This window comes from Oryctolagus cuniculus, chromosome 7, assembly GCF_051225735.1.
Source record: "Oryctolagus cuniculus isolate XC-2025 breed Fujian yellow rabbit chromosome 7, ASM5122573v1, whole genome shotgun sequence".
In the NCBI taxonomy this organism is placed as follows: Eukaryota; Metazoa; Chordata; class Mammalia; order Lagomorpha; family Leporidae; genus Oryctolagus; species Oryctolagus cuniculus.
The window spans coordinates 120377206-120398810 of record NC_142873.1 but is presented as its reverse complement, the minus strand read 5'-3'; the positions used below and the strand labels follow the sequence as shown (position 1 = coordinate 120398810).

Here is a 21605-nt window from a genome sequence, read left to right as displayed (position 1 = left end):
CTGAGATGGGATGCAGGCACCCGAGCGACAGCTTTCCCACCAGGTAACTAGGTCTTGAAGGGCTCTGAGAAGACTTTGTCCTATGAGGGGTGGGCGTAGAAGGCGAGCAGAGGAAGGACCCGGCCATGCACTTTCCAGAAGGGTGGACGTAGAACGGCAGCTGCGGGGCAGGGCATGGGACGCAGCCTAAGGCAGGCTGCTGCAGCCCAGGAGGGCACGGCAGCAGGGGCGGGAGCTCAAGGAGGGGAACAGAGAGGCTGCGACACCTCCTGGGTTCCTGACCACAGCCACGGTAAGGCCTGTGCCACGGACTGGTTCAGGGGGCCAGAAGAGTGCAGCCCCAGCCCGCCACCGTCACAGGATCTGGGCACTGCAGGCCAGGAGACCAAGCTGTCTGAGAAGATGTCACCTTCACCTCCAGGCACAGTGGCCCCAGACGGGGAGGTCAGCGGGGGCAGGCTTGGCCTCCCTGAGCCTGGGGGCTGTGGCAGGAGCAGACTTGGTGTGCAGAGCCACCTCTGTGTGCAGGGACCCAGAGCAGGGCTGGAGTTGGAGAGGAGCAGAGGAGCTGCAAGAGGCAGAGCTGGGCTCAGCAGGTGAGCAGACAGGGACATGAGCTGCTTGGTGGCTTGGTGAGCTCCTGTCCCCCAGCCCCCAAACCCTGCACTGGGATGGCAGGAGGCTGCCCCAGCCCCAAGTGCCACAGCTCACTCATTCACCTGCTCTACACAACACCCCAGGGCCTGCTCTGTGCCAGGCTGGGCACAGTGGGCACCAGGGGTAGGCGGAGCAGGGCAGGGGATACAGGATGGAGGTGGGCAGTCCCTTCTGTCCTGCTGCCCACGCTCTGAGTCATGGTTCTATGTCCTGCTGTCCAAGTGCCCAGAACTTCCTGGGCATATTTGGGGCACAGGGCTGAGGCCAGGCTGGGCCAGCCACACCCAAAATGCCACCTCTGCCTGGACTCCACCCCCTTGGAGGTCCCCACAGCTCTGGGCTCATTTCCTAATGAGGTCCTGGGAAGGACTCTCTCTAATTAAACTGGGCCAGTAAGTTTCGGCCTGGGGCCGCAGGGGAGAAGCGGGCAGGGAGGAGCCTTTGGGGGCAAGGGCTCCCCAGCCCCTCCCACTCCAAGCAGCAAAGCAGCTCCCCCTGCCCCCTGGCCTGGGAGGGCCTCCCCAGAGGGTAGATAGGAGGCACAGGTTCAGAGGGGATTAAATCAGGCCTCACCAGTCTTGAACTGGGCACTGACCATGAGCCAGGCTTTTCACAAATTAACATAATCAGGCCTCAGCCACCCCAAGGGGAAGATGGCTCCACTTGACAGCTGAGGCAGGCGCTCAGAGAGGGGTAAGTGCCCAGGATCCCACTTGTCCCCCAGCAGCCTGGCTGGAGACCTGGCAGTGATGAGGGGCCCTGGGGCCTTTCACACGCACCCGCTCTCCCTGGCTGCTCACCAGGCTTGCAAAGGGACTGGGGCTGGACTTCAAAGGCTGCCCAAGGGACTGCAACTCCCGAGCCCATGCTAAGTCTCCTCCTGTACAGACTAAGTCGGGATGAGGAGCAGAGACCGATGCGGGTCACTCAGCAAGTCAATGACAAGGGGCGGCTACCTGGGGGTGAGGCTGAGAGTGGGGGTTGGGGAGCCGGGCGGGGGGACTGCGACAGAGTTCAGCTCACAGGGCTCCCAGAGCGGGGACCTCCGCATAGAATCTGCACAGGTGAGAGAGGCCAAAGGCCAGAGGGAGGCAGGGTGCAGTGTCTGGGGAGAGGTGGGGGTAAAGAGAACCAGGCCTGGCCATCCTCTCTGTCCTGGTTTGGTCCAACCCAGGAATGCAGGAAGAACTCCCTGGCTCAGTGGGGCCCACGCACCAGGCGCCCTGAGCTTTCTGGCTCTCCGCATAGGCCAGCAGGACTGGCCTCTCCGACTGTGCGGGGCAGGCGTCTGGGGTTCAGGTTCTAGGGACTTGCAAGCCGCAAGTGGAGGGGCTGCTGTTGGAGCCTGGGTGTGGCAGACACCGAGGGGGCTGTGGCAGCCCTGCACCGCTGTGCCCCGTGGCTAGAGAAGCAAAGAGCATCCCAGGGCTGCTAATTCACGTGGTCTGCTCTGGCTGGCCCACAGGCGTAAGAAAACAGGCCCAATCACGGCTCTGTGAGAAAATACACAAGCAGAAAACTCCCAAGGAGACACAGGCCCTGCTAATAAACAGTTGGCTCTGACTCCGCACCGCCGCTTTGGCTGTGGCCCCTGTGTGGGCAGTTGGGCAGGGCCCCAGAGGCCTCCTTTGGTTGGATTTCACAGCCTGGATCCTGCTCTTAGTCCTGGGCCTCCTGGAGCCTGGGGCCAGGCCATGGCACCGTCTAGCTCCCCTGAAAGCTCTGGCCCTGGGGAAAATGAGAATCCCAGGGCGTTGGGGCCCATGGGAGCCTGGAGATACCACACTCCCAATGAGCAAAGACCCCAAGAGGGGCAAGGATCTGCCAAATGGCCACTGGGCAAGGCAGGTGCAGACGTGGGCCTGTTGCCCAGACCACGGCTCTTTGCAACAACCTCAGGCCTCTGGGAAGGGGCCCGATAGCTCGCAGGCCATGGCTACGGCCTGGGGAGGAGCGGCTACCATGGCAGGGGGCAAGTTAGGAACAGAAACTGCTGGTACCTCTCCAGCTGCCAACAACTGCCCACTACATTGGCCTCATGGCGGGTGGTGGTGGGGCCTTTCCGTGCCAAGTGTGGGAAGAAGAGCATTGCTGTGGCCCCATATTTGCTATGTGTGCACAATAGTCACTCCCACCTGGTACATGCCCCTCGCATCACGCATGCACCCCCAAACACGCGCATGTGTGCCCATGGCCAAGAAGGCACTCTGGGGATGACGGGGCAGCAGGTGCAGCTCAGGGCTGGAGAGAGAGAGTGCGGCGTGAACGCCCCTGGACTGAGGCCTCCAGGAATGCCCACCCTTGGCCTCCACCTACTCTGCAAGGCAGCTTAACCTGGGCTTGATGGGCCTTCCAGTCTCTCAGCAGCTGCCAAGTCTCTGACGCCAACCTGGACTCACCGGTGAACCAAGGCCCCTCGTGGGTAACGAGGCCAGGCCCAGCTGGTTAACCAGCTCCTGAGGGCCACCCAGAAGGCTGCCACCCCGGCCCTGGTGCGGACAGGAGTGGGGGTGATGATGCCTGCAGGCCCCACCCCCACCCGAGAAGCCTCTGTCCTCGCAGGCAGCCACGTCCTCCCAGCTGGCCAGCTGACCTAAATCTCTCCTGCCGCAGCTTCAGCAGCCGCCCTCTTGGTGTGTCCTTGGTGGAGGAGGAGGAAGCTGCGACGGTCCCTTCCGGCGGCCAGTCCCTCCCAGGAATCACAGGCTTGGGAAGGGGCACGGGAATGCTCACTTCGACGGCCGGGCTCTGGGCAGAACGGCTCCCGGTGCCTGCACACCTCTAAGTTGTAGGTACATTTCCTCCACTTCAGATCAGCTCACGGGACTGGGAGGTCTGACCCCGTCTCTCTTCCTCACTGCACAGCACCCAGCCCACAGGAAGGAGGCAGGAGGGAAAGCAGCCCACAGAACTGGACTCCTGTGGTGTAGCAGGTTAAGCTGCTGCCTGCAGCACTGGCATCCCATACGGGCACCAGTTCTAGCCCTGGCTGCTCCACTTCCTATCTAACCTCCTTGCTACTGCACCTGGGAAGGCAGCCCAAATGCTCGGGCCCCTGCATCCATGTGGGAGACCCAGAAGAAGCTGTTGGCTCCTATCTGCTTCAGCCTGGCTCAGCCCCTAGCTGTTGCTAACATCTGGAAAGTGAACCAGCAGATGGAAGATCTCTCTCCCCCTCTCTCTGTAACTCTGCCTTTCAAATAAATAAGATAAATCTTTAAATTAAAAAAAGAGCCCATCTGCGATCTGTCTACCAGCCCAGAATGCAGCCCACCAACCAGCCATACTCCCCACCCTAAGGGACTCTGAGGACACAGGCCCCCACCGCCACCCCCAGGCCAGGACTGCCCAGCTCGTGCCCTGAACTCAGCTCTCGGCAGGAGTCTGCTCTGAGTGCGGTTGGCAGCGCAAGTGGAGCTAGGACCAATAAGTACAGGAGAAATGAAGTTCAGAGAGGGGGAGCCCCTCGCCCGGGGTCACACAGCAAGTCAGGTGCAGGAACAGAACAATGCTGGGGAGGGGACGGAGTCTGCCGATAACAGTGGCAGGAATGAAGGGACGGTTTTGTTCTCATCTGCTTTGTTTCAGTGGGGGTAGGAAGTCCTTGGGGCCAGAACACAGTTGCCCTTCCTCTTTGCTTTGCGAGGCTGGATATGGCTACTTTGTCTGTCTCATAGGACAAGGTGGACAAGGTGGCCCTGTGCCCAGGGAAGAGGGAGGGCCTTTGGGCTGGAAATGGGGTCAGGGGGACACGTAGGAGATGTGGCTGTGGAGATGGGAAGGCCTCCTGTGTGTGTCTCTCTCTCTCTCAACGATGTATCTTAAGGGAGGGATCAGACGAGGGTGCGGAGGTGTGGTACAAACACGGCCATCCCAGCACTGTGTAGAACAGGGAATGGACACTGCGACACCCATGGGGAGAACACGCGGGATTATGCGATGGGACCTATCCGGCCCTTCTAAGCAGTGACGGGCGCCCACGGCTGTTGGCACGGAAAGCCGCGTGGGACACCGGCAGAACACAGCGGGCACGGCCGGCCTCGTTGTTGCTGTATCTGAAGCAGCCCGGTCGGTGTCCAGGCACACCAGCCCTCACACAGACAGAAGCCTGGTGTCAGGGCTCACCATGGTGACTGCCACCTTCCTCTTCTTGCTCTTCTCTAGGGTTGCTTTGTGTTACAAGGACCAACTGGCGTTCCTGCACTCAGAACAAGTTCCTTCCACTGGGGACATAAACAAAGCCAACGAAGCGCGTGCTGGCTGCAGCGCCACCAGGAACCGCGCAAGTCCCTGATTTCCTTACGAGGACAATGGGGGCGCTGCCCGCCTCCCCGGCTCGTCCCTCTGAGGACAAGCTGGAAAAGCCAGGACGCTGAGGCAGTCTTCCTGGGGACTGGGATGGAGTCCCCTGTGGCACCCCAAGGCCGGTGTCCAGGGAAGGTCGGATCTCCCAGCTTGTGGGCACCTGGGCTGGGCCCCACCCAGACGCAGGGGTCAGATGGGACACAGCAGGTGAGGAGCAGTCAGGGCTGGGTGGGACCTTCAAAGGCCCGCAGCCCCTCTGGAGGCACGCGATTCCTGGGGCCTGCGACATATGGCAGCTGTGGGAGGAGCCAGGGCCAGCAGGACTGGTAATGAACCACTCCCCAGGGGCGCTGCTGCTGCTGATGGGGAGGGACGCCTTGGGTGCCCGAGCAGGCGGGGAGGTCACCGCGCACGTCGGCTCCAGAGCCCAGGCTCATTCCTCCGTGTGAGCGAGGCCCCGCCCCAGGTGGCCAGCATGCGCAAGGATTCTGGCTCTAGGGACGGCGCCATGGCTCACTAGGCTAATCCTCCGCCTTGCGGCGCCGGCACACCAGGTTCTAGTCCCGGTGGGGGCCCCGGATTCTGTCCCAGTTGCCCCTCTTCCAGGCCAGCTCTCTGCTGTGGCCAGGGAGTGCAGTGGAGGATGGCCCAAGTGCTTGGGCCCTGCACCCCATGGGAGACCAGGAGAAGTACCTGGCTCCTGCCATCGGATCAGCGCGGTGCGCCAGCCACAGTGCGCCGGCCGTGGCGGCCATTGGAGGGTGAACCAACGGCAAAAGGAAGACCTTTCTCTCTGTCTCTGTCTCTCTCTCACTCACTGTCCACTCTGCCTGTCAAAATAAATAAATAGATAAAATAAATTAAAAAAAAAAAAAAAAAGGATTCTGGCTCTCCTTAACACATCACCCTGGATGCCTCGCTGGCAATCCGGGGCCTGCAGTCCCCCAGCACGGGGCCCACAGCTCTTCCATGGAGAAGCACTGGGGCTGTCACTCCCTGAGGTTGTCTGCCCTCAGTGGCCCTGCTGCACGCTTGGCTGAATAACCACCACCTGGCAGGCTGTGGCCAAGAGAACCCTGGCCCTAGCGCCGGGACACATCCATGGGAGGCCAGGGAAGAGGGTGCTCTCCCAGGGCCCTGTGGGGTCCCCGAGAGGAGGGTCCCTGCCCAGACCCACAACCGTGTAGCCCAGGGAGGCACTGTGGGCCCAGTGGTCACTCTCCCGCATCCTCCACACACTCCAAGCTCCCGGCCCTCTGACCCAGCAGGCTGGACAAGGGCGGGGCGGACAAGCTCGAGGAGGTCAGTGCTCTGCACCAGACTGACCTGGGTCGGACCCTGGCTCCACCACTTAACAGTCACGGACACTGGCCAAGTCCCTTGTCTCTGGGCCTCAGCTGGAATAATAGGGCCAGTGTTGAGGCGCAGCGGGCTAAGCCGCCGCTTGCGATACCAGCATCCTGTATCAGAGCACTAGTTTGCATCCTGATTGCTCTGCTTCTGATCCAGCTTCCTGCTAACATGCCTGGGGTAGCTCAAGTGCTTGAGCCCTTGCCATCCACGTGGGAGACCTGGTTGGAGTTCCAGGCTCCTGGCTTCAGCCTGGCCCAGCTCCAGCCATTGAGGCCATTTGGGAAGTGACCCAGTATATAAAAGATTCTCTGTCTCTCTCTTTCTAATAAATATAAATTTTAAAATGTTTTTAATTAAAAAAAAATTGGATGGGCTGGTGCTGTGGCGAAGCGGGTAAAGGCACCGCCTGCAGTGCTGGCATCCCATATGGGCACTGGTTCGAGTCCTGGATGCTCCACTTCCGATCCAGCTCTCTGCTATGCTGCTATGGCCTGGGAAAGCAGTAGAAGATGGCCCAAGTCTTTGGGCCCCCACATCCACATGGGAGACCCAGAAGAAGCTCCTGGCTCCTGGCTTCGGATCAGCACAGCTCCGGCCATTATGGCCAATTGGAGAGTGAACCAATGGAAGGAAGACCTTTCTCTCTGTCTCTCCTTCTCTCTCTGTGTAACCCTGACTTTCATATAAATAAATAAATCTTTTAAAAAAATGGGAATAAGAAGAAAACAGCTCTTACAAGCTGAGCAGTGCCCGTGGCCCAGGTCAGTCCCAGGCAGGGTACACACGGCCAGTATCTGCTATCAGTGATTCGGGAGAACTATGAACGCAGGATCCCTGTGTCCAGGCAGGGCTGGGGAGCACACGATGTGGAGAAGGATGGAGACTGAGAACAAGGCCACGCAGTGGGAGCTCAGGGGCTGCGGGGTTGAGGTTGTGTCTGGAAGGGTGTCCTGGGCGGGGGGTAGGGGGCACCTCTGCCAGGCCTTCAGAGGCTGGGCGATCAGGAGACAAGGCCCGAGCCTCCCACAGCCTTCTGGGCTGGCTTCCCGGGAGCAGCATGGGCCTAGGCACGCCAGCAGAGCATCCACTTGGTGACAGCCCTCAAGGGGGCAGGTGCTCCACCAGCCCCCTGGGCTCTGCGGCTCCTCTCTCCATCCCTGGGGAGCTCTCTGCCTCCACCTGCCGCCCGCCTTCCTCACCCCTTCCCCACCGAGGGAGCGAGTGCAGACACCTGGGGAGGTGGCCAACCGCCCTCCAGGCCCCTGCAGGCCCAGGAGAGCTTTCCACAAGCTTGGCCATGGCCTGCTGGGCCCAGGGCCAGGAGACAGACCTGGGCCTGGAAGAAAGGAAGCATAGGGCCTGAGCTGCAGGGTTGCCCCTCCCTGAAAGGCCCACCCAGGAGGCCAGACAGGACGGACACAGACGTCAGGACAAGCACACGGCCTGCGGGAAGCCAGCCCCTGCCTTCCTAGGGCCCCACAGGCCTGGCTGACTCAGTTCTTCCCCCAGGCTGGGCAACCCAGTGGCTGAGGCAAATGCCAGGGCCCTCAGACAACAGCTGGCAAAGGTACCCAGAGACTCGGCGAGACGGCTGGCGGAGGCAAGCCACACCCACCGCCATTCCTGCACCACTGCTGCTGACCAGGCGCATTATGCCAGCAAGCTCCAAGCAGGGAGGGCCAGGTGGCCTGGGGATAGCCCGGGGACAGCTGGGATGTAAACCCAGGTGCCTGATTCAGGGCTCCACCGAGTGGTGCCTTCAACCCAGGTCCCTAAACTCCCCCAATGGACACTTGCAGTTCAGCTGCGGAAAAGCTGCTTGGAGGTGACACGGGCACGGAATCGTCCAACACAACAAAAAGAACGTCACCAGTGCGGGAGGGGAGAGAGTGTTCCAGGCAGACGGCACGGCACGCGCTGGGGGCCGGAGGCCGGAGCGGCAGGAGCTGCAGTCGGCGGCACGGGTTTATAGCAGAGGATGGGGGACAGCAGGCAGCGGTGCTGAGGTGTCTAAGCTGACCTCAGCCCCTGGCTGCTGGAACTGCCTGATCCGAGGAGGAAGCCGAGCTTCAGAACCGGACCACGAGGCTGGGCCTGGGGTCTGCGCTCTCCACCGAAGGCCAGATGCAGGCGACAGTGGCTGCGGGGGGCTGGGGCCAAGCTTTAATTATTTACAAGGCTGCTTCGCAGCAGGCCTAGCTCAGCACTCCTGCGGCCCAGGCTCGCCCAGCTAATGAACTCTGCGCCGTGGGACAGCTCGCCACAGCCGCTCTTTATTAAACATGGGATGGAGGGGGCCGAGGGACACCCGGACAAGCCAGGCACAGGGGCCCGGCACCAGAGTGCTTGTCCAGCCCACCTTCCTACAGGGAGCCGCTCGGAATCCTTCCCAGGGCTGGGGCTGAATACATCATCTCAAGAGGAGGACTGGAGGCTGGGCATGACAGGCGGGGTCACCCGCAGGGCGGCCCCCGCACCTCCCCTGGCAGCAGCTCGGCTGCTGGGCACCTGCAGCCACATCCCAGCCCTTTCACCCTCGAGCCAGCTGCTTCACCCCTCTGCACCTGTGAAATGGAAACGATTCGTGGACTTCACAGGTTCGCCCATTTTACAGGCCGGGGAAAATAAGGCGATGCAAGTCAAACCTCAGCCACAGCCTGGCCCACAGCGAGGGTCCCAGCATCCTATGCGCGCTGCTGGTGTCCTTTCTCTGGGAGCAGAGGCCTGGCCAGGGGCCAGGGGCACCACCTCTCCACCCGCGCTAGGGAGCAACAGGAAGCCGGGCCCAGAGGCCAGCTGGCCTACGTGACCCAGGGCCACAGCCAAGACTCCCACCGACATCCCTGGCCGAACTGCCCTGCTCCCGGCCCCTTCCTCCACTTTGAAGGTCCTTGCAGCCGCAAACGGAGGGAGGCCCCGTGAGCTTTTCCTTTCCCCAGCTGGCCCGTCCCCTGTGTGTCCCACAGGCCAAGTCCCGCCCACCGAGAATGAGGCCCAGGACCGAGAAAGCCTGGGTCTGCGCTCCTGAGGAGATCTGTGGCTGTGTGGCAGCCACGCCGCCTCTCCTGAGTGAAGGGTGCCAGAACCACCTTTCAAGACCTAGCTCACTACCTCCTCCTCCAGGAAGCCTTCCTTGGCTTCCTCAGCACCAAAGCTCTCCCCCTCTGGCCTCGTGTTCTGGACTCTGTGGGAGCCTGAACTCATGATTTATAAATTCCAGCCCTTGGTCTGCAGGTCCAGGGAGGTACACAGGCAGGACGGCCCAGGCCTTCTTGTAGGGCCCAGTGCCCAGGCAGGCTGCTCAGGGAGGAGCCAACAGCCTGAGGGCAGAACCGTCAAAAGAAACTTGGTCTGGGCAGGGGGGCCCCTTCCACGGGGAAAGAACGGAACGGGAGAGGAAAGAACACCTCCCAGCACGTGGCCCGGACACAGCCACCCAAGGCCTCGCCTCCGATTTCCCCTTGCGGCCACTGGGAGCCATCGCTGCCCTGCCTGGAGACTTTCCATGCTTAGAGTCGATGATGGAGGGACCACTCCAAGCCCCTAACGTCCTGTGCTTCTGTCCACTACCTCCCGGCCCAGCATTCCATCCCACCCATCTCAGAACCACAGCAGAAGCCCAGACCGGCCAGTGGTGCTCTCCTGGCCCCAGCGAGGTCCCCACTCACCGCCACCATCAGGGGGCTGCTTCACTCCTCCACCTTGCCTGCAGCCCCCAGTGGGGACGAGAGGGAAGCGGACCAGCGTCTGCAGGCCTGGGGCTTTCCACACCACACTCCCCACCCCCTGAGTCCTGGTGGGCGGAGCGCCTCACCAAGTTCCGTCATTCTGAGCTGGGTGACCTTGGGCCAGCCACTCACCTTCTCGGAGCCAGCTGGTCTACAAATGGGTGACAGGGGAGCTTCTGTCCCTTCCCAGCCACCCCCACGAGACTGCTGCCATCAACAGAACCAGGGAGATAAGGGACGGGCAGCCCAGAAACACAGTTTCTTTCTCCCTCCCTGGCCCTCGGCATGGCCACGGAGGGGGACCACAGCTGAGCGGCTCCCACTGATGGCACTCCCAGCGCTGGGAAACAGTCAGGGTCACCACCAGGCTAAGCACCCTCACGTCAGGTGCTTAAGTTCAAGCTCCTCCTTAGCCACCCAGCGGCTGTGCAGCAAGGAGTTTCACCTCTGAGTGCCTCCGTTTTTTGCTCTGTGAAATGGGGCTGCTGTGAAAACAAAAATTTCTATGAGACGGGCACTTCACCACAGTGCTTGGCACAGTGGTCAGCACATATTGGTCTTGCTACTTCCAATTAATTACATTTCTAGAACTGGTCCTCAATCCCGCTAGGACTGCCAGGGCAGGAATTATTAGTTCCTGGGGTCAGGTGAGGAAACAGAGGCAGGCGCCCCAGGTCACAGAGCCAGCGCTGATCGGGTTTGACAGTAACGGGGTGAAGTTGTCTGGTAAACATGGCCGGGGGCCCCTCAGGTGCTCAACACAGAGCGTGCCAGTGCCAGCGTCCCTCGGCCCTTCCTGCCCGCCGCGTGGGGTGTGGGTCTGTCCGCCGGCTGCCCTCTATCCGCAGGCGCTGCGCTCCCGGGGGGCGGCGCTCCAGCACAGGGCACAAGGCAGGCGCCCAGTAATAAAGCAACTGCTACCTCTTTTGCGGCATCCCATCGCAGCTCCCTGCTAACTTGCTTCCGGTCCCCAACCCCCGCGCACCCTGAGAAGGAACTCCAAGATGGCCCACACCCACCACACTCAGCACAGGCAGCCGGCCACCTGCACACGCCGGCAAGGGGTGGGGGGTTCACGCACGCCCTCGGACCCGCTCCAGGAAGCAAACCCTTGCTCCCGGCCCCCTGCTTCCTGGTGTGCCCCATGACTCATTCCGGCTCGAGCCACCAGGAAAGAGCGGTGGGCGAGCACGGTAAGGTTAACGGGCGGCTCCGAAAAGCTCTTCGCAGTGACTCGGCAGAAAAGCGCCGGGCCCCGCCTGCACCTACCATGCGGCCGGGCGGGGCGGGGGCAGGGCCCCTGCGCCCAGGGCGCCGGAATACTACACAGCCGCCCGCTCCGCGATTGGCCGTTACGGCCACGGGGGCCTATGGGGTGGTCCTCGCTCAGCCAATCAGGGGCCCCGGGGAGCCCATTCATTCACAAAACCCGAGCAGGAAAAGGAGCGCGGGGAGGCCTGCAGCAGCGTGGAACTTCGAATCACGCGCGCGTCCCGCGGGGCCGGGCCGCGGGTAGGAGCGGGCGGGAGGCTGGAGAGCCGTGAGCCAGAAGCGTGCAAGGACGGCCGTGTCCCCGCCCACAGTGAGAACACCCCGGGTCGGCGCGCCCTCTTCCCTGGGCACCCTGCCTCGGGCTCCGCCTCTGGTCCCAAAGACATGCCGGCCGCCTGCTCCCGCCAGGTCGCCCAGAGCCACCAGGCCCGGAACGAGGGTGCAGGCTCGGGCGGCGAGGCCCGCTCAGGCGGCTGGGGGCTGCTGGAGCCACGTGTGCACCTGCGCCCCCCACCGATCACTTCCTCCCAAGCCCCCGTGCCCAGGCAGGTTACTCACGGCAGTCGTCCTCGTCGCTGTTGTCCGAGCAGTCGTCGTCCTCGTCGCATCTCCACACGGAGGGGATGCAGCGCCCATTCCGACACTGGAACTGGTGCTCTTCGCACTCCTTGACTGGCCCTGCGGTCGTGGGGGGAGGGGGAGATGGATCAGCTGACTTGAGCCCTGCGCCCCACCACGCACCCCAGGCTGCCTGGCGAAGGGAAGGGGTGGTGTTGGAGACCACGGGGGTTCCGGGCATCCTCGCTCCGGGATGGCTTGGCTTGCTCGGAAGACGGGCCGCTCGGCACAGCACACTTGGGGTCGGGCATCCCTCCACAGAGAGACACCCACTGCACACACGGCCCACAGTCATTCACGCAGACCCAGCGCGCGAGCACACCCCCCTTCCATCAGCCACTCTCTCTCCACCGAGCGAAGGGGTCCCCGGAAACGCATTGTCAGGCGGGGGAGCCGCCGGGCTGCGCTCACCGCCGCAGCGGAGCGAGCGTGTTAAATAAACCCCACCCGCGACACTCGCACCGCTCAGCCGAAATCAGAAATAATCTCCCGCACACCCCCCTCCCCGCAAAGTTCACAGCCGATGGGGCCCCCTACTGAGCCTAAGAGCGGGTGCCCGCAGGCTAGAGCCTCGGGGACGGGGGTCCAGGACACATTCAGGGGCCGCCGGGTCGCGAGGAGCCTGCCCAGCCCGGGGTCCGCGCCGCAACCCGCCCCCACCCCGGCCGCTCCGCCGCGCTTTGTTGGCTGCTCTGGCGGCGCAGAGCGGGGCCGGGAGCGACGCACGCACCTTGGCTGCCGCGCAGCGAATCCGCTGCCGCCTCGAGATGCTGGAGCTGCAGCAACAGCAGCAGCAGCAGCAGCGCCCGCGGCCGGAGCGCGCCCCGCTCCGGGCGGCCCATGGCGGGCCGGGGGCTCCGGCCACCGCGCCCCGCGCACCCCGCGCCGCTGCTGCCGCCGCGCCTCAGCCTTCCGAGTCCTTGCCGCGGCGCCGGGGCTGCCGCTGCCCCCGCCGCCGCCGCCGCCGCTGCCGCCCGCTCCGGCTCCTCGGCTGCATTTCAAGCAGGTTCGGTGACGCTCGGCGGCGGGGCGGGCTCAGGCTGGGCGCGCGGCCCCGGCCCTGGGCGGCCGCCGCCGGCGCGCGCGCTCTCTCCCGCTGCCGCCTCCGCCCCCACGCTCCTCATGCCACCGCCTCCTCTTCCTCCTCCCTCCTGTCCTTGGTCCAGGCCTCCCTCCACGACCCCGCTCAGGGCCCGCGTGAGTGCAGACGCGGGGATGAGATAGGCGAGGACTCTGCCTCTGGAGATGGCAGCAAGTTTAGGCGAAGCAGCGTGAACTGCCTGGAGGAGGTGACGGGCCAATCGGAGCCTAAGAGGGCCTGGGCTCCGGAGAAAAGATGTTCCAGGGCACACGGGCCTGTGCAGTGTGCTTGAGGGCGGGGGTTGGGGGTGGGGGCTTGGGCACTAAGATGTGCGTGATCAGAGCGAAGCTGCGGGCTCTGGGCAGGACCTCTGCACCTGCCACATCAGCTCCCGCTATGTAGCTGCTTTCTCTGCATGCTTGCACCTGTGCAGGGCACACGCCTGGGTGATCCTGGGCAGGGCTGTGTGGCAGGTTGCTTGGGCGTGGAGCACGGGCCATCCATCCACCCTCGTCCAGTACCCACCATGGTCGCGGGCGAAGGGGCCCACAAAGTACCTCTTGGCGTGGCGGAGAAAGGCAAGCCCCATGGGGGACTCACGGGAGAAACGCGCCCTCGCCGCCACCAGGGGCCGCTCGTGCAGGGACCCTGCGAGGATGACGCGGCGCCTTCCCTGGCGGCCTCCCCAGCCTGCGGGATGTGGGAAGCAGAGCTGGGACTGGGTTTCAGCGGCCTGCTGGCGAGCCTGGCACAACCACACAGCCATCTTTGGAGAATGAGGTCTGAGGGCCTGGCTTGCGAGCGTCGAGGCCCAGAGTTAGGCTCTGCTCTTGCCCCTTTGCTTCCCCAGGAGGGTGGGAGCAGTGAGCCCCAGGCTCTGCAGCTGCCCCTGGCTTATCAGCGGCCATCTGAGCCTTATTGCTTGTCCCCAAGGATCGCCCAGAAAGGGGCTTCCACCCCAGCAAGCCCAGTGGCGCGGGATGGGGGGGGGGGCCCTCTCATTAGCCCTTCCACTCCTAGTGAGGGCTGAGAGCACCAGCCCTGCCCACAACCCCACCTCCCTTCCCCCAGCCCCAGTGGTGGTGGGGAACCTCCACTTCTGCAAAACCACTGCCCAGAACCCAGCTGGCCCCAAACAGCCGACATGGCTGGTGACATTGACCCTGCTGTAACCTTTAGCTAATTATAATAACCTTATTTTAAAATGACCATGCTCCACATGGTGCACCTGATGCCACGGCGCTTCTGAGACTTCAAAAAACAGGTAAGAAAGTGGGAAGTCCTCAGGTCTCTCCCCCTAGGAATAGTCAGAGCCCCTGGGAGAGCAGCTCACACTCCAGTGTGTGCCCATTCCCCCAGTACCTCGCTGTGTCTCCTCCTCACAGTCTGTCCTGCAGCGTAGACATGAACCTGGAGCCAGCAGGAGGTCAGAACCACCCAGACGTGGGCCGGTGAGTCTCCCGGCTCTGACCTCCCTTGTGTTTGAGAATCTGGGTTTCATTCACTCCCTTCCACCGCTGCTAACTCCTCTTTTTTTTTTTTTAAGATTTATTTATTTATTTGAAAGTCCGATTTACACAGAGAGAGAAGGAGAGGCAGAGAGAGAGACAGAGAGATGTCTTCCATCTGCTGGTTCACTCTCCAGTTGGCCGCAATAGCCGGAGCTATGCCGATCCAGAGCCAGGAGCCAGGAGCTTCCTCCGGGTCTCTCATGTGGGTGCAGGGGCCCAAGGAGTTGGGCCCTCTTCTGCTTTCCCAGGCCATAGCAGAGAGCTGGATTGGGGGTGGAGCAGCCAGGTGTTGAACTGGCACCCATATGGGATGTGGCTATGCCACAGCGCTGGCCCCTGCTAACTCCTCTTAACCCAACCACATCTGCCCCCTCCAGAATGTGTTGGAGGTGAGCAGGCTGAGAGCCCATCACCGTGCAGCTTGGACACATTGGGTCGATGGTGAAGGAGGTTTGGTAAGAGAGGCGGGACCTGCTCCCAGACCATGCAGTGCAGTGCTCAGAGCGTCTCCTGTTTCCATTGTCATCTGGCCATGGACTTTCTACATTGCCTGACCTCTGTCTGCTTCATCTGTGCCTTCTAAAACTCGAGCCCTTTTGCTCCTTTGGGATGAGCACCCCATGGCATATTTGCCACCCTTGCCAATAAGGTCTCTGGTCCCCATGCAGTAATTCTTTCCCTATATGTAGCAAATAAACTGTCATTCTCTGACCCACAAGAACCCCCACTATCTCTGCGGAAAACCTTGGGCTTTGGCCATGCTCAGGTTCCTGGCTCCGACACCCAATGGACCCAACACCACCCCTCCCACCCCACCTACTTGGGGCTTCCATCTTCTCTGTCATTTGTTACAGTGCAGTCACTTCCCATGTTCATAGCAGCACCCAGAACAAGGGGCCTGGATGTGGTTCAGACATGCCTGACAAGTGCCCCAAGGGACACTTCATTCAAGAGTTTCTCCAGGGGGCCGGCGCTGTAGGGCAGCCATTAAGTTAAACTGCTGCCTTCAATGCCAGCATCCCATGTGGACACTGGTTCAAGTCCCGGCTCCCCCACTTCTGACCCAGCTCCCTGCTAATGCGTCTGGGAGGACAGCAGAGGACAGCCCAAGTGTTTGGGTCCCTGCACTCTCTTGGGAGAGCGGAAGAAGCTCCAGGCTCCTGGTTTCAGCCTGGCTCAGCTCTGGCCGTTGCAGCCATTTGGGGAGTGAACCAATGAATGGAAGATTCTGCCTCTCTCTGCAACTCTCCCTTTTAAATAAATAAAATAATTTTTTAAAAGAGTTTCTCTGGGGCTGGCACTGTGGCGTAGCGGGTAAAGCTGCCTCCTGCAGTTCCTGCAACCCATATGGGCGCCAGTTTGTGTCCCGGCTGCTCCACTTCTGATCCAGCTCTCTGCTATGGCCTGGGAAAGCAGTAGAAGATGGCCCAACTCCTTGGGCCCCTGCACCCACATGGGAAACCCGGAGGAAGCTCCTGGCTCCTGGCTTCAGATCAGCACAGCTCCGGCTGTTGCTGCCAATTGGGGAGTGAACCAGCAGATAGACGACCTCTCTCTCTCTCTCTCTCTCTCCCAATGCCTCTCCTCCTTTCTCTGTGTAACTCTCACTTTCAAATAAATAAATAAATCTTTAGAAAAAATAAAAATTTCTCTGAATTCTTCAAAACAAGAGCTCTCTAGCCACTCTTCATTGGTACCTTTCAGGATTAGCCTAACAGTGGAACTGCTGAGGCTGGACCTGAAGCGCTGGGTGGCCTACCACCTTGCCATGATGCTAACAATGAGGCCTGGGGTCTGGTGACCACCTCCCTACAACCCCCGCACCCGCCCGCCCCGGGAACCTCTGCTCTCCTTTTCCTCTCCCTGGGTCATGAAGAGGGTCTTTCAGCCATGGGGAACTCCCCAGCCTTCCCAGGCTCACCCCTGGGTTGCCTCCTTAAACACTGGGACGCCCTTAGACTCGATGTTCTACACAAGAAGCTCATTTTCTTTTGCACTTGGTCACAGCATACGCTAGAGAGTGGGAAAACCTGGCCGCCCTTGACTTTCACCCTGCCCTCCAATTTGACTTCTTCTGAAAGAGATAACCAAAACGGTCAGGAATTCCTTACGTCCAGACTGTGGTGCTCTGTGAAAGCCCTACCCTTAGGGGAAGCTGTAGGCTCTGTTATGCCCATACCCTCCTGGAGACGTCAGATTTGAAAGGGCATCAGATAGAGTAGGCCGTGTGGCGTAGTAGGCTAAGCCTCTGCCTGCGGCACTGGCATCCCTGAGCGCCCTGTAATCTCTGAGCCAACCCAGGGGACACTGACACAAGAAATGTTCTGAGGTCAGCTCTGTGGCTTAGCAGGTAAAACCGCCGCCTGCAATGCCAGCATCCCATATGGGCCCTGGTTTGAGTCCTGGCTGCTCCACTTCTGATCCAGCTCTCTGCTATGGCCTGGGAAAGCAGCAGAAGATGGCCCAAGTGCCTAGGCCCCTGCACCCACATGGGAGACCTGGAAGAAGCTCCTGGCTCCTGGCTTCAGATTGGCCTAGCTCTGGCCGTTGTGGCCAACTGAGGAGTGAACCAGCAGACAGAAGACCTCTCTCTCTTTCTCTCTTCCTCTGTCTCTAGCTGTCTGTAACTTGGCCTTTCAAATAAATAAAAGAAAGAAAGAAAGAGAAAGAGAGAAAGAAAGAGAGAGAGAAAGAGAGAAAGAAAGAAAGAGAAAAAGAGAGAAAGAAAGAGAGAGAGAGTAAGAAAGAAAGAGAGAAAGAAAGAAAGAAAGAAAGAAAGAAAGAAAGAAAGAAAGAAAGAAAGAAAGAAAGAAAGAAAGAAAGAAAGGTTCCCACCTTAAAATTCCACCTGGTCCTGCAATGTAAACAAGAAAGGTACTGGAAATGGATTTCTTTCAGCTCCGAGGGGGCCTGGGAACTCAGTGGATTCCCACAGCCGATCTGACCCCTGCACTCCTGGAGTCCTGGAGACTCAATGTCACAGGCTAGACTCTCAGTTTCCTTCCTTCCTTCCTTCCTTTCTTCCTTCCTTCCTTCCTTCCTTCTTTCTTTTTTAACAAAATGTATTTACTTATTTGAAAGTCAGAGAGAGAGAGAAATTTTCCATCCACTGGTCACTCCCCAAATGGCCACAACGGTAAGGGTTGGGCCAGGCCGAAGCCTGGAGCCAGGAGCTCCATCCAGGTCTCCCACACGGGTGCAGGGGCCCAAGGACTTGAGCCATCTTCTACTGCTTTCCCCCAGGCAGCGGCTTAACTCACTGCACCACACAGTCAGCCCCAGCACATCAGCTCTGATACAGAGCTACTTACTCTGTCCTGGATTCCCACGCGGGATCCCCATCCTCAAAGAGCTGTGTCATCTTGGCAGTGGTGGCCAGTCCCACATGGAAGACGTCCTCATCTTCCACCAGTTTCTGGTGATGCTGGGGTGTCTGCGCCGACTCAGCTCGCCCCATGGGCTCTTTTCTCGGAATCTGACGGTGTCGCATGACAGCGACTCCACTACCAGTGACCAGTGACAAACCCCCAGCTCCCCCAGCGGAACTGCAGGTTGGTTGGCAAGGGAGTTTCAGATCTTGGCTGGGCAGGGACGATGTCCTAACAAAGTAGGAAGAAGTTACAGAAGGTGGACCTTTCTCCCACACCATCCATGAAGATTAAGAAATGAAAATCTCTGGGGGCCGATGCTGTGGCATAGTGGGCTAGGCCTCTGCCTATGGTTCCAGCATTCCATACGGGTGCTGCGTTCTAGTCCCGGCTGCTCCTCTTCCTATCCAGCTCTCTGCCATGGCCTGGGAAAGCAGCAGGAGATGGCCCAGGTCCTTGGGCCCCTGTATCCACATGGGAGACCCAGAGGAAACTCCTGGCTCCTGGCTTCAGATAGGCGCAGCTCCGGCCTTTGCGGCCATTTGGGGAGTGAACCAGCGGATGGAAGACTCTCTCTCTGTCTCTCCCTTTCTCTGTCTTTAACTCTGCCTCTCAAATAAACGAATAAAATATTTTTAAAAAATGAAAATCTCTGAGCTGGGGGAAAGATAATATAGGCAGGTAGCTGGCAGGGAGAAGCTGAGGTGGCCAGCCCCTCCCCATGACCCTGTCTACTCCGCCCACTGGCTCCTCCTCTGCGTGCTGCAAAAAACCACCACCCACAGTTGGCACTGGCTGAAAATATCCAACATGGCTGCTGATCCTGCGTCTGCAGTGACCTACAGCTAATTACAATAACATTATAATCAAACTACCGTGGTTGACACTCCTTCTTCCATCACGCATCTGATGCCGTGACACCTCCAAGACTTCTCAAAAGGGCAAGAGAATGCGCAGCACTCAAACTCCACGCCTGTGAATATCCCATTCCTCAGATCATGTAAAGGGATAACCCTGACCCCCGTAAGGTGCACATCTCTGTCCAGCAGGCCCACCTCCTCTCAAGCATGTGTTTCACTCTGCAAATAACACCTGTTGTTCTGCTGTGCCTTGCTTGTGTCCTCGATTCCTTCCTGTGTCAGAGACAAGAACCCGGACCCAGCCCTCTGACAGCAGCTTGCCCATTCAGTCACTCAGCAAGCACGCTCAGGCCCTGCACTAGACCTGGAGAACCACAGTGAATCAGACACAGAGCCAGGCCCAGCCGCGGGGCGCTGGGTGGCTGGGGGTGTCTCTGGCTGGTGCGGAGACTATCAACAGACAGACGATGAAATGCAGGCTGCATCCTTTCCACAAAAGCTTGTGTAGCACCTGCCGTGTGCCCAGCGCTGTTCAAGAACACAGTGTAGAAAGGGAGAGAGCCCCTCCCTGCTCTCCTGCAGCTGCTGTCTTCACTGGGAGACACAAACGCAAGAAAACAAAAAAGATTCTTTCAGATCATGGAACTGCTGTGGGAAAATAGAACAGGTGATATGAGAGGTGGGGGTCAGGTTAGAGGGGCTGTCGGGTCACACACCTCCAAGGGGCTGGCCTGTCCCTGAATGGCAAGGAGCCCGGGCCTGTGAGGATCAGGTCGGGGGGCTGGTGCTTAGACGTGGTAGACTAAGCCTCTGCCTGTGGTGCCTGCATCCCACGTGGGCACTGGCTCCTGTCCTGGCTGCTCCTCTTCTGATCCAGCTCTCTGCTATGGCTTGGGAATGCAGTGGAAAATGGCCCACCTTCTTGGGCCCCTGCACCCAAATGGGAGACCTGGAAGAAGCTCCTGGCTCCTGGCTTCAGATTGGTGCAGCTCCTACCATTGTGGCCATTTTTGGAGTGAACCAGAAGATGGAAGATGCTCTCCCTCTCTCTCTCTCCCTTCCTCTCTCTGTAACTCTGCCTCTCAAATAAATAAATAAATCTTAGAGAGAGAGAGAGAGAGAGAGAGATCAGGTGGAAGGGGCATTCCCAGCAGAGGGGTCAGCAATCAGAGGTGCAGGGTGAGCTGGAGGCTGGTGGCAGGGCAGGGGTGGGGGCGCCAGGTGAGCTCACTGGAAGGAGCCATCAAAGCCCCGAGCATGTGAGGACGTGCAGGCCACAGTAAGGACTTTGAGTTTGTGACAAGCACGGTGGTGTCCACTGTGACCGCAGAACGCGTCCAGCTCAGCCGCTGCACCCCTGCTCCGTGGTCTTGGGAAGGTCAGTCCCACCTCGGAGCCCCAGGTCCTCGTCTGTGTGACGGAGCTGATGGGGAGCTTCTGGGCGTCACTCGGCGTCACTCGGCGTCAGGGCTGTTGTGTGGGCTGAGGGTCAGAGGCAGCAGGTGTAGGATTGGGGCACGGCCCTGATGTCAGACTGCGTGGGCTTGAGCCTCTGCTCTCCCTCCCCGGCTCTGCCAAGTTGGGCAAATCACTGACAGCTGTGGCTCGGGGTGTTCATCGGAACCATGACCGTGGTGACACTGCACACCTCACTGTGTCGTGTGGGGACAGCATTAGATGAGGTGGCCTACGCACAGCATACAGTACACAGTAGGTAGATAATACATACTAGCTATCGTTGCTGTTCTTCAACCGTAATTCTCTGTTCAAAACCCCAGATGGCTTTCCAACTCCCCCAAATAGATGGAGCCCAGGCAGCCCCAGTCTCCCCAAGGATGTCTTTGCTCAGCTGCTTTCACACACGCATGTGCCAAATGGGCAACCCCTTGTTGCTCAACAGCCCCTCAGCAGGGGGCCTCCTGGCTCCTCTCCACTCCCACCCAGCTTGGGCCGCTTCCCTTGGCCCTCACGGTCCAAGGCTTCCCTTTGTCACAGCCTTGGTGTCATGTTTGTCCCATTTTACAGATGGGCACACAGAGACAGAGAGGTCACACAGGTAGTAATGGCAGAGCCAGCATGTGAGCTCTGGAGACGAAACTGGGAATTGTTCAGGGCCCCTAAATTGGATAATTCCTGTGAGGGACAATGGGAGAAAGCCCAGCCCTTGGATCACAGAGGACACCAAATGGACACCAAGGTCCTGGTACAGCCTCTGCTGTCCAGGTGACTTCCTGTCCTGACCTGCCCTCTTGCTCTGCCCCTGGCTAACTGAAGTGCAAAAGTACTGCTCACTGGTGTGTTTCCAAACCTACCCTCCTATGCAAGGGATTTCTCATGAGACAGGAATGGTGGCCTCCACCTGCCGTCAGCGTGGGCCCTGTGCCTCCCAGGCCTCCTCGTCCAGCCACGAGGCGCCCAGCAGCCAAACGCACACCCTGCTCCCGCAGCACATTGGGCTCTAATCTCTCCAATCACACTGGGCTGTTGTTCAGGCCCCCATCCGAAGGGGAGCCCCTCGGGTCAGACCTGGGCCCCCCTGGCCCTTACTGTGCCACCAGGGATGACTTGTTCATGACATGTGGCCAAACACATTCTCTCCAGGGCCAGGGCCGGGGCCGGGGCCGGGCCCAGGGTCCTTCTGCACGCACCTTGCCAGCACACTCTGCTGGCCTTGTGCTATCGAGAGCTGCTGTCCATCCCTGCCCTTGGCCAGCTCTCGTCTGAGAGCGCAGATAGCTTGGGACAGATGGTGACAGCCCAGGGGGATAAGAGCCCCAGGGAGGGGGCTGCTCAGGGGCATCTAATTTCCATCCCCAGATACCCACAGCTGTATCACTGCCAGCCAAGGTCAG

General features: G+C 60.2%; 1 protein-coding gene across 21 annotated transcripts in view; it reads right to left on the bottom strand.

The window, feature by feature from the left end:
* The window catches only part of LRP8 (LDL receptor related protein 8), a 66493-nt gene extending 53563 nt beyond the window's left edge, over positions 1 to 12930 (bottom strand). For all 21 annotated transcript variants that reach the window (XM_051856457.3, XM_070078471.2, XM_070078472.2 and 18 more), the window contains exons 1-2: positions 12664 to 12930; positions 11874 to 11993 (exon numbers count right to left, since the gene is read on the bottom strand). In XM_051856457.3, coding sequence (XP_051712417.2) covers positions 11874 to 11993; positions 12664 to 12775 — 232 coding nt within the window. In that variant the 5' untranslated portion in view covers positions 12776 to 12930. The remainder of the gene's footprint in view (positions 1 to 11873; positions 11994 to 12663) is intronic.
* Positions 12931 to 21605: the final 8675 nt, after the last annotated feature.